The sequence below is a fragment of the Xyrauchen texanus genome, chromosome 30 (genome assembly GCF_025860055.1).
Source record: "Xyrauchen texanus isolate HMW12.3.18 chromosome 30, RBS_HiC_50CHRs, whole genome shotgun sequence".
NCBI lineage: Eukaryota > Metazoa > Chordata > Actinopteri > Cypriniformes > Catostomidae > Xyrauchen > Xyrauchen texanus.
In genome coordinates this window covers 41,816,198-41,828,605 of record NC_068305.1, presented here as the reverse complement: position 1 = coordinate 41,828,605, position 12,408 = coordinate 41,816,198, and the positions used below count along the sequence as shown (strand labels likewise).

Genomic DNA, 12,408 nt, shown 5'->3' with positions numbered 1-12,408 from the left:
CATTAATCTAAATTTTCGAATACAACCATTTGAATATTTTAACAAATTGAAATTCTAAACTGTTTATCTCTATATGCCTATATGCATGTGATATGCTCTATATGTCTGTGATATGCTCTATATGTCTGTGATATGCTCTATATGTCTGTGATATGCTCTATATGTCTGTGATATGCTCTATATGCCTGTGATATGCTCTATATGACTGTGATATGCTCTATATGCCTGTGATATGCTCTATATGTCTGTGATATGCTCTATATGTCTGTGATATGCTCTATATGTCTGTGATATGCTCTATATGCCTGTGATATGCTCTATATGTCTGTGATATGCTCTATATGTCTGTGATATGCTCTATATGTCTGTGATATGCTCTATATGTCTGTGATATGCTCTATATGCATGTGATATGCTCTATATGCATGTGATATGCTCTATATGTCTGTGATATGCTCTATATGCATGTGATATGTTCTATATGCATGTGATATGCTCTATATGCATGTGATATGTTCTATATGCCTGTGATATGCTCTATATGTCTGTGATATGCTCTATATGTCTGTGATATGCTCTATATGTCTGTGAAATGCTCTATATGTCTGTTGTATGCTCTATATGTCTGTGATATGCTCTATATGACTGTGATATGCTCTATATGCCTGTGATATGCTCTATATGTCTGTGATATGCTCTATATGCCTGTGATATGCTCTATATGTCTGTGATATGCTCTATATGTCTGTGATATGCTCTATATGTCTGTGATATGCTCTATATGTCTGTGATATGCTCTATATGCATGTGATATGCTCTATATGCATGTGATATGCTCTATATGTCTGTGATATGCTCTATATGCATGTGATATGCTCTATATGCATGTGATATGCTCTATATGCATGTGATATGCTCTATATGCATGTGATATGCTCTATATGCATGTGATATGCTCTATATGCATGTGATATGCTCTATATGCCTGTGATATGCTCTATATGTCTGTGATATGCTCTATATGTCTGTGATATGCTCTATATGCATGTGATATGCTCTATATGTCTGTGATATGCTCTATATGCATGTGATATGCTCTATATGCCTGTGATATGCTCTATATGCATGTGATATGCTCTATATGCATGTGATATGTTCTATATGTCTGTGATATGCTCTATATGCATGTGATATGCTCTATATGCCTGTGATATGCTCTATATGCATGTGATATGCTCTATATGCATGTGATATGTTCTATATGCATGTGATATGCTCTATATGCCTGTGATATGCTCTATATGCCATGTGATATGCTCTATATGCATGTGATATGCTCTATATGCATGTGATATGTTCTATATGCCTGTGATATGCTCTATATGCCTGTGATATGCTCTATATGCCTGTGATATGTTCTATATGCATGTGATATGCTCTATATGCCTGTGATATGCTCTATATGTCTGTGATATGCTCTATATGTCTGTGATATGCTCTATATGTCTGTGATATGCTCTATATGCATGTGATATGCTCTATATGCATGTGATATGCTCTATATGTCTGTGATATGCTCTATATGTCTGTGATATGCTCTATATGTCTGTGATATGCTCTATATGTCTGTGATATGCTCTATATGCCTGTGATATGCTCTATATGACTGTGATATGCTCTATATGTCTGTGATATGCTCTATATGGCCGTGATTCTAAAGTTTTAACAGCATTATTGTATATGAAAACAGGAAGGTCTGTTACAAAGACCACATCAACTTCTGTTTAAACCACATTAATATACAGTCTGAATGAGGGAATGAAGCAAACAATCCACTCATTTCCTGCATTTCCCACAGAAGTGTCATTTCCATCCACAAATGCATTAGACAATGTGTTTACTGCATTAATGTGAGTGATCAAAGTGAATCTAACTCAATTACTGCCATTATCTCACAAATGTTTTCCACGTCATACAATATGAAGAAAGTAAAAAGACCACAGTAAAGTTTTAGATTCGAAAATTGTCATGAACAGATAAAACTGTCCCATTGAACAATAATTATGTGCAATTCACAGTTTAGTCTATTTATATTTATCTAACATATCCTACTTCTTTTGCATTACATTTCCTTGCACTATCTGTCTAACAGATTTGGATTTGTATATATATATATATATATATATATATATATATATATATATATGCATGTGATATGCTCTATATGTCTGTGATATGCTCTATATGTCTGTGATATGCTCTATATGTCTGTGATATGCTCTATATGCCTGTGATATGCTCTATATGTCTGTGATATGCTCTATATGCCTGTGATATGCTCTATATGTCTGTGATATGCTCTGTATGTCTGTGATATGCTCTGTATGTCTGTGATATGCTCTATAACTAGACTGAACTACTGTAACGCTCTCATTGCAGGCCTTCCTGCATGTGCTATTAGAGCTCTCCAAATGATCCAGAATGCAGCAGCACGTCTGGTCTTTAATGAACCTAAGAGAGCACATGTTACACCACTCTTTGTCTCTCTCCACTGGCTGCCGGTTCATGCATGTATTAAATTCAAGGCCCTGATGCTGGCATAGAAAACAGTCACTGGTTCTGCTCCAGCATACCTAAAAACATTTATGCAGAGCTACGTTCCCACCAGAAGCCTGCGATCGGCTAAGGAACGTCGCCTTGTCGTACCAAAACAAAGAGGCACCAAAACACTTTCCCGGACTTTCAGTTTCATCATACCACGGTGGTGGAATGACCTTCCCAACTCAATCCGGGAAGCTAACTCACTCTCTATCTTCAAAAAACGGCTAAAAACACATCTTTTCCAAAAGCACTTAACCGATCACAAAAAAAAAAAAATAATAATTTACATTTCTTGTTGCACTTAAATCTGTTTTGTATACTATTATGATGATAGTGAAACTTTGTAATATGGCACTTTTTGTACCACTGTCTCCCTAAGATGATTCGCTGATGTTCTTCCTCTTTTGTAAGTCGCTTTGGATAAAAGCGTCTGCCAAATGAATAAATGTAAATGTAAATGTAAATATATGCATGAGATATGCTCTATATGCCTGTGATATGCTCTATATGCCTGTGATATGCTCTATATGTCTGTGAAATGCTCTATATGCATGTGATATGCTCTATATGTCTGTGAAATGCTCTATATGCATGTGATATGCTCTATATGTCTGTGAAATGCTCTATATGTCTGTTGTATGCTCTATATGTCTGTGATATGCTCTGTATATCTGTGATATGCTCTATATGTCTGTTGTATGCTCTATATGTCTGTGATATGCTCTATATGTATGTGATATGCTCTATATGTCTGTTGTATGCTCTATATGTCTGTGATATGCTCTGTATATCTGTGATATGCTCTATATGTCTGTTGTATGCTCTATATGTCTGTGATATGCTCTATATGCATGTGATATGCTCTATATGCCTGTGATATGCTCTATATGTCTGTTGTATGCTCTATATGTCTGTGATATGCTCTATATGCATGTGATATGCTCTATATGCCTGTGGTATGCTCTATATGTCTGTGATATGCTCTATATGTCTGTGATATGCTCTATATGTCTGTGATATGCTCTATATGCATGTGATATGCTCTATATGTCTGTGATATGCTCTATATGTCTGTGATATGCTCTATATGCCTGTGATATGCTCTATATGTCTGTGATATGCTCTATATGTCTGTGATATGCTCTATATGCCTGTGATATGCTCTATATGTCTGTGATATGCTCTATATGTCTGTGATATGCTCTATATGCCTGTGATATGCTCTATATGTCTGTGATATGCTCTATATGCCTGTGATATGCTCTATATGTCTGTGATATGCTCTATATGCCTGTGATATGCTCTATATGTCTGTGATATGCTCTATATGCCTGTGATATGCTCTATATGTCTGTGATATGCTCTATATGGCCGTGATTCTAAAGTTTTAACAGCATTATTGTATATGAAAACAGGAAGGTCTGTTACAAAGACCACATCAATTTCTGTTTAAACCACATTAATATACAGTCTGAATGAGGGAATGAAGCAAACAATCCACTCATTTCCTGCATTTCCCACAGAAGTGTCATTTCCATCCACAAATGGATTAGACAATGTGTTTACTGCATTAATGTGAGTGATCAAAGTGAATCTAACTCAATTACTGCCATTATCTCACAAATGTTTTCCACGTCATACAATATGAAGAAAGTAAAAAGACCACAGTAAATGGTCTGCACTTATATAGCACTTTTTTTAACCTTAGAGGTTACCAAAGCGCTTTAAACTGTTTCCCAATCACCCATTCACACACACACTCATACACCAATGGTGGCAGAGCTGCCATGCAAGGCGCTAGCCTGCCATTGAGAGCAACTTGGGGTTCAGTGTCTTGCCCAAGGACACTTCGGTATGTGGAGTTGTGTGGGCCGGGAATCGAACCACCAACCCTGCAATTGGCAGCTGACCCGCTCTACCAACTGAGCCACAGCCGATAAGATAAAGCTGTCCCATTGAACAATAATTATGTGCAATTCACAGTTTAGTCTATTTATATTTAACTAACATATCCTACTTCTTTTGCATTACATTTCCTTGCACTATCTGTCTAACAGATTTGGATTTGTATATATATATATATATTTATTTATTGTGTATTTCTATATATATTTATATTTTCTATATGCTTTTTATTTGTATTCAATATTTTTATTATCTTTTTCTTGTTGTATTTGTCACCAAGAAAACGTCCTTGTTTACGGGGGTAATGACATATCTATTTAGCCAGACATACACCTAATTTATTCCTCAACTCACAGTTATGCTGCTTTAGTTAGGTTTACTGGAACCAGAAACACTTCTCTTATTCTTTAAACCTACTTTAAAGTGAATGGCATCTAAATGTATTATATTTCTTTCCCTGTATAAACCTCGAGATTATATCTGTGAGCGATCTGATTGGCTGACCCGTGAGGTAGGTGTTGTGTGAGTGATCTGATTGGCTGACCCGTGAGGTAGGTGTTGTGTGAGTGATCTGATTGGCTGACCCGTGATGTAGGTGTTGTGTGAGTGATCTGATTGGCTGACCTGTGATGTAGGTGTTGTGTGAGTGATCTGATTGGCTGACCCGTGATGTAGGTGTTGTGTGAGTGATCTGATTGGCTGACCCGTGAGGTAGGTGTTGTGTGAGTGATCTGATTGGCTGACCTGTGATGTAGGTGTTGTGTGAGTGATCTGATTGGCTGACCCGTGAGGTAGGTGTTGTGTGAGTGATCTGATTGGCTGACCCGTGAGGTAGGTGTTGTGTGAGTGATCTGATTGGCTGACCTGTGATGTAGGTGTTGTGTGAGTGATCTGATTGGCTGACCTGTGATGTAGGTGTTGTGTGAGTGATCTGATTGGCTGACCCGTGAGGTAGGTGTTGTGTGAGTGATCTGATTGGCTGACCCGTGAGGTAGGTGTTGTGTGAGTGATCTGATTGGCTGACCCGTGAGGTAGGTGTTGTGTGAGTGATCTGATTGGCTGACCCGTGAGGTAGGTGTTGTGTGAGTGATCTGATTGGCTGACCCGTGAGGTAGGTGTTGTGTGAGTGATCTGATTGGCTGACCCGTGAGGTAGGTGTTGTGTGAGTGATCTGATTGGCTGACCTGTGATGTAGGTGTTGTGTGAGTGATCTGATTGGCTGACCTGTGATGTAGGTGTTGTGTGAGTGATCTGATTGGCTGACCCGTGAGGTAGGTGTTGTGTGAGTGATCTGATTGGCTGACCCGTGAGGTAGGTGTTGTGTGAGTGATCTGATTGGCTGACCTGTGATGTAGGTGTTGTGTGAGTGATCTGATTGGCTGACCCGTGAGGTAGGTGTTGTGTGAGTGATCTGATTGGCTGACCCGTGAGGTAGGTGTTGTGTGAGTGATCTGATTGGCTGACCTGTGAGGTAGGTGTTGTGTGAGTGATCTGATTGGCTGACCTGTGATGTAGGTGTTGTGTGAGTGATCTGATTGGCTGACCCGTGAGGTAGGTGTTGTGTGAGTGATCTGATTGGCTGACCTGTGAGGTAGGTGTTGTGTGAAGAGTTGATGAAGTAATGTGACAGAGAAAGTGTCATGTCTTCACTTTGGTCCAGTTTCTCTGGAGGTATGATGCTGTTTTCTTCTCCGTTTAGATATCTGGCGAAACCCTCCACAGAAATCTGCCCTGAAACACACAATACAAACACAACAATCAATGTCATTCTCTTCTTAAAATACTCAGTCTGTTTAACGGCTGTGTAGTCCTGAATGCACAATACTGTTTGTTGTGAGTGTTTCCTTGTTCGGGCTGTTTTCACACTTGATTCAGTTAGGTTTGAGGACATTTTCTGATTATAGTTCAGTTACTGCATTTTGCCTTTGCATAAAAAAAAAACAAATAAAAAAAAACAGCAGTTCATTTCTGAGAGGATTACAAACCTCATTACATGAGGTTCACATGAAGCCCAGTTCACATTATCAAGAAAATTCAGTTGCATTTTCCTGGAGTTCTTTCACAACAACTAAATAAGCTGAACTCTGACGTCAAACACGCCAAACGTTCTTGTGTGAAAGTGCTCTTAGATTTCATCAAATGACTATAGGAATGTCGGTCAGCGTCATCTGGTAACATGAACTCCGGTGTGAGTCACACAATTCTCCTGGAGCTCTCGACTCTGTCAGGTGTGCGTATGATCACTTCAGTCCCTCTGGCCACTTTACTTTAATTACAGGTGTCGTGCCCTCCACAGACTCTCACAGAATAATTAACAGCATTATTCTGAACACGTTTCCTCTAATGAGACAGAAGAGAGACGTTCAGCTCAGTGGAGGTCTCACCTTCCTCATGAGAAGACTTCATTAATGCTCAGAAGAGAAGACAGCTGCTGAAATATCAGAGCATTACAATCTTTTTAATATAAAGCATCTTCACGTGTTCTTCGATCTAGAGTTTCTTTCTGCTTCTCTGGAAGTTAATAAGAGGTCAGGTCAGTGTTTTGGTTCCTACAGTATGTTGTCCATTAATAGAGGTGAAGTGAAGCTGTCCTGTGTGTGTGTGTGTGTGTGTGTGTGTGTGTGTGTGTGTGTGTGTGTGTGTGTGTGCGTGCGTGTGTGTGTGTGTGTGTGTGTGTGTGTGCATGTACATTCCATTCAGATACCCCACTGGGCTACACAGCTCACCCCGTCTCTATGGCAACAACCCTGACAGATCCACTGCACTTCACAGACTGTGTAAGTGTGTTGTAACTATGGGTGGAGTCTATTGATTGACAGGTGAACAGACAAACCTCTCTGTGACAGCATGACATCAGGCTCATATTTGTCCACCAATCCCTGCACTTGCTCGGCTTTGAGGGGCGGGTACAGGATCTCATTGAGTCGCGGGTCTCGCTGTTTGTTATTGATGAAATCAGTCATTTGGTCGACGGTGAGATATGGACGACTCTTTGCTCCTCTGAGAGAGAGAGATTATACACAAATAGAGTGAGATATAGAATGAATATGCAAAAAGCTGCTGATGTATTTTCATGTACAGACACATTTATATTGTTTTAGAACAACTATCACAAAATACTGTAACAGTCACAGAATAATTTGGGTAATTTTATTAATTATTTATTCTTAAATATTGAGAAAAAGGCTAGAATATCCGTCACACGGCTTCTTAAGAGCAGAACTAAAAGAAATACATTAATAAAGACGAAGCAGCAAGGAAAAATATCATCATACTAAATACCAAGTTCTGATTATTTCCCACTAACATCTCCTGTTACATTGTCACATTACAGTAAATGCATTCAAAATGTAATTTATATTATATGAAAATACAGAGCAATAATTCGGCTCTTAAATGAAGCTTTCTGTCATGTTTGATTTTTATGAGCTCAGGGGAAATCAAAGCATAAAGGTTAGGAACAACATTTGGGTTTAAGAGAAAGAACGCACATTTCTGAGAAGATGGTGTCGATGTCGTTCCGTGGACAGATGCTATTGAGCAGTCGTCTGTATATGACCGCTGTGAACTTATCCGGAGAAATCGTGTCATTCTGTAGAATCAGACCAACACAACGATGTTAGAGAAACGTTGAGTTAACGTGTTTGAATAAGAGGAACATTTTTAGGGTTATTTGTAATGTAAGTCTGAAATGTTGAACTACATTTTTAGAGAAACAGAACTTAACGTAAGTTGATTTATCTGTGGTGTTTTCATTGATAAAGTTACACTATTTATTCGAAATATTTTCTCATGTGTCCATTAAATCAAAACAGAGAGTTCACCCAAAAACGATGACGAAGTGTGTGACGTCTGGTTTCCCTGAGAAAGGTTGATTTGGGACCCTGTTAGTCATGATTTATTTCTGTCCATGCTCCTGCAGTTCTTCAGTAAATAACATCAACTGAACAGAATCACGCGGTACGGCAGAATAAACACAGATGACATCACAGATTGCTGTGAATCATGGGTAATCTGTTCTCACTGCTCAACCTCGTGTGACTTTAAATGAGTTCATCAGAATGAAACAAGCTTGTGTTCAATTGTTTCATATGGACACACAGCAGTGACTTAATAATATACTACACAATAAACCTCTTACGTCATGTTGGGTTCTAAATACAAACATTATTTCATGATTTCATGATTTAGTTAAGAATATAGATATTACAGCTCCATTTTCTGTAAAGCTGCTGTGAAACAATGTGTGTGTGTGTGTGTGTCATCCAGGAAGTATCTGATGTATAATCCGCTGTAATGAGTGTGAAGTGTAAAGATGTGTATTTGTGTGTGCAGAATAATTGTGTATCTCACTCGTCCGGTCGGCAGGCTGCAGATCTCCAGCGCGCTCTCAACACGCTTTCTGTCCACAGAGAACAGACGGAAAATACTGCAACATATAAAGCAACAGTAACTAAACACGCTTCATCATCTCATCAAACACAACGAGTCTCGTTCACTAACAATGAACCTTTTCACGCAGAAATCGTAATTATAGATGAGGACAGGATTCACGCAGGAACTGATCGAACGCTGTACAGGAAACAGCTTATATGGACTTCCAGATTCATCAACAGAACAACCATTTCTGTGTGAACACACCTGTCGTAAATCTGAAAAACTCTTGAACACAATTCTTAGTGAAGGAGACTCAGTGAATGTGATTAATGTGATTAATGTGTTTGTGATGTCAGTCTCACGGCACAGACGGCAGATACCCACTTTTTCACGGGAATGCCACCCTCGGGCGTCAGCTGCAATGCCAGTCTTGTGTACCTGTGAAACCATCACACAACATCCAATATGAGCAATGATTCATTTGTGCATTTAAGAGAAACACAAGACTGATATGTTCAAATGTGCTTTTTATTTGGTCATTTCCCTAAAGAGTGTTTCATTAGACTAGTTTCATGATTGAGTGTTTTATGAACGTTTCTCATTCAAACACACTTGAGTTGGTGAGTTTGATTCATTTCCGTGAGTCAGTTCAAACCGTCTGTAAATTGATTCAATGATTCGTTTGTATCTTCACTAAAGACTGTTGTATAGAAAGATACTTAAATATTGTTCTATACAACGATGTATTATGATGGATTGTGTTTTATATGAACATTTAATTAAATATTTGTTTCAGTGTTGCAGCGTGTCTAAAAATAGCATCATGAAAAACTGCATAATTTAGCGTCTTTACTGTGTCACGGCACTGATTCACACGCGGCGTCCGGTTGAGTCAGTCGAACGCGTCCAGATCATTGCAGTAATGCCGTCGCTATGCAACAGCTAACCAGACAGAGTTAATACTCAACCAGCTCACGCACACACTTAAACGCATGATTGCATGCATATATAGGTCAAATACATGAAGGTCAAACAGAACTGTGAGTCATGTTCTTCAGGGGCGTTCCAGCAGATTTACAACGTTTCAGCTTCAGAGTTTCTTTCACAAAGCAGCATTAGCCACATGAGTCTTGTCCCTTGTTTTATATTTGTTGTGTTGATTGTGTTTTATGGTGCCGTTTTGGCCAAACCTCTCTTGAATATTATGAGGGGGTTGAACAACATCAGCGTGAGTCAATGATGACAGAATTTGTATTTTTGAGTGAATTATTCCTGTAAGACTTCTTATTATGACTTTATGTAAATGAAATGTTGTAGCTGTGGGAATATTAGAGACAACTCTGAGCTGCTGTATCAGTGAATGAACACTCACACTTTCTCCAGACACGATTCCCTCGACATGTTCTGAGCGAGCAGATTAGATGCCAAACTGAAGATCTCCTCAGCCCACTCCTACACACACACACACACACACACACACACACACACACAATCAAATTTATTTACACTTCAGTCTCTTTGGAATAACAGTCTTTTTTTTTTACATCTGAATAACAAATGCTGAAATTGATTCACATGATTTATTCTTCAAGAGTCAAAGAAGTTTAACACAACACATCTGGCAGCTCATATGCAGCAACGATCACTTCAATGCTTGAATGAGATTACAGATGCATGAGCATCATATATACAGTGCATTCAAAAGTATTCAGACCCCACACTCCATACCCTATTATAACAAAGCAAAAAACTGAAATAAACAAGACCCAAAACAAGAAGAACTGAATCACACTGAAATACATTAAGTATTCACACCCTTGGATGATGATCCAAGATGGCGGCGCGGTAGCACGCAGCGGCCACTCCGGATCCACAATGGTGCTATTTTTGTTAAAAAAGCCCGACTTTTGCAACACATGGACATCGGAGCAACCGGTGTTCGTGTCTACCATCGCCAGACACTACTGAAATATAAGACTCATGCAAAAACCAAGCTGCATGATGACCTGCAGGAGGCGCTACGCATACTCGGCTTGCTGCGGAGACCAGGCCTCCAGCCCTCGGCGTCACCTGATGCCGGTGGCGGGGAGAGGGCGTCGTGAGCGGTGTCGCGAAAGCGGAAGCGGAAAGAGGGCGGGGGTCCATGCTAGGCTAAAACAAACCCTAGCCGGCCGGCTCTCCCGTCTATCCTGCTCTCAAATGTTTGCTCCTGGACAATAAACTGGACTATATCCGACTCCAGCAGGCTACGCAGCGTGAGTTTAGAGACTGCTGCGTCTTTGTTTTCACGGAGACGTGGCTCAGCGACAGAGTTCCGGATGCCGCCATTCAGCTAGACGGGCTCGCCTCGTTTCGTGCTGACAGAAACAGCTCTCTGCGGTAAGACTCGCGGTGGTGGCTTGTGTGTTTACATCAACACGGAATGGTGCAAGAACTCTATGCTAGTCTCTAGTTACTGTTCATCGCTGTTGGAGCTTGTGACTGTTAGATGCAGACCTTTTTATCTACCACGGGAATTCACCACTGTTTGCATAACCGGAGTTTACATTCCCCCCAGCGCTAACAATAAGGAAGTGCTCTGTGAACTGTATGGGGCTATGAGCGAACTGCAGAACGCTCACCCCGACGGACTGTTTATTGTCGCCGGAGATTTCAACCATGCAAATCTCAAGACAGTGCTCCCTAAATTCCATCAGTATGTGGACTTTGCAACGAGAGGGGCGAACGCGCTTGATCTTGTTAATAATAATAATAATAATACATTTTATTTGTAATGCACTTTACACATGAAGGAACATATCTCAAAGTGCTACAAGTGCACAGGTAAAAAACAATAAAATAGATTAAAACACTTAATAACAAAATTAAGAACAATTGGTGACAACTAGAACAGGGTGTGTTTAAGAAAAAGCAGTTAAAAATAAGTGGGTCTTTAATTTATTTTTAAAAACCTCTGTAGACTGTGGCGCCCTCAGGTGATTAGGGAGAGCATTCCACATGCGAGGCGCAACTACCTGGAAGGCCCTGTCTCCCATAGTACGGAGTTTGGATTTAGGAACCTGGAGTTTGTGGCTGTCAGAAGAGCGGAGATGTCGGGGTGGATTATGCAAAGTAATGAGTTCTTTGAGGTACACTGGTGCGCTACCGTAGACACACTGATAGGTCAGGAGACAGATCTTATAATCAATCCTGAGTCTAACAGGGAGCCAGTGAAGTTTTTGGAGGATGGGTGTGATGTGCTCAAATTTGGGAACCCCCATCAGGACCCTGGCAGCGCAGTTCTGAATGTACTGCAATCTTTGTATGCTCCTGCCAGGGATCCCAACAAGGAGTGAATTGCAGTAGTCAAGCCTGGAGGAGACAAAGGCATGCACCAGCATCTCTGCATCTGAAAAAGAGAGGGAGGGGCGGAGTTTGGAAATGTTCCGGAGATGAAAAATTGCAGTTTTACAGGTGTGTTGGATGTGAGCGTTAAATGATAGGTGGGCATCAAATCGTACCCCCAAGTTTGTTATAGAGGACGTC

General features: G+C 40.0%; 1 protein-coding gene across 3 annotated transcripts in view; it reads right to left on the bottom strand.

Annotated features, from left to right (window-relative positions):
* LOC127624082 (1-phosphatidylinositol 4,5-bisphosphate phosphodiesterase beta-1-like) overlaps positions 1-12,408 on the bottom strand; it is a 139,224-nt gene that overhangs the window by 50,339 nt on the left and 76,477 nt on the right. For all 3 annotated transcript variants that reach the window (XM_052098728.1, XM_052098730.1, XM_052098731.1), the window contains exons 5-10: positions 10,256-10,335; positions 9,268-9,321; positions 8,860-8,935; positions 7,998-8,098; positions 7,340-7,506; positions 6,091-6,237 (exon numbers count right to left, since the gene is read on the bottom strand). In XM_052098728.1, coding sequence (XP_051954688.1) covers positions 6,091-6,237; positions 7,340-7,506; positions 7,998-8,098; positions 8,860-8,935; positions 9,268-9,321; positions 10,256-10,335 — 625 coding nt within the window. The remainder of the gene's footprint in view (positions 1-6,090; positions 6,238-7,339; positions 7,507-7,997; positions 8,099-8,859; positions 8,936-9,267; positions 9,322-10,255; positions 10,336-12,408) is intronic.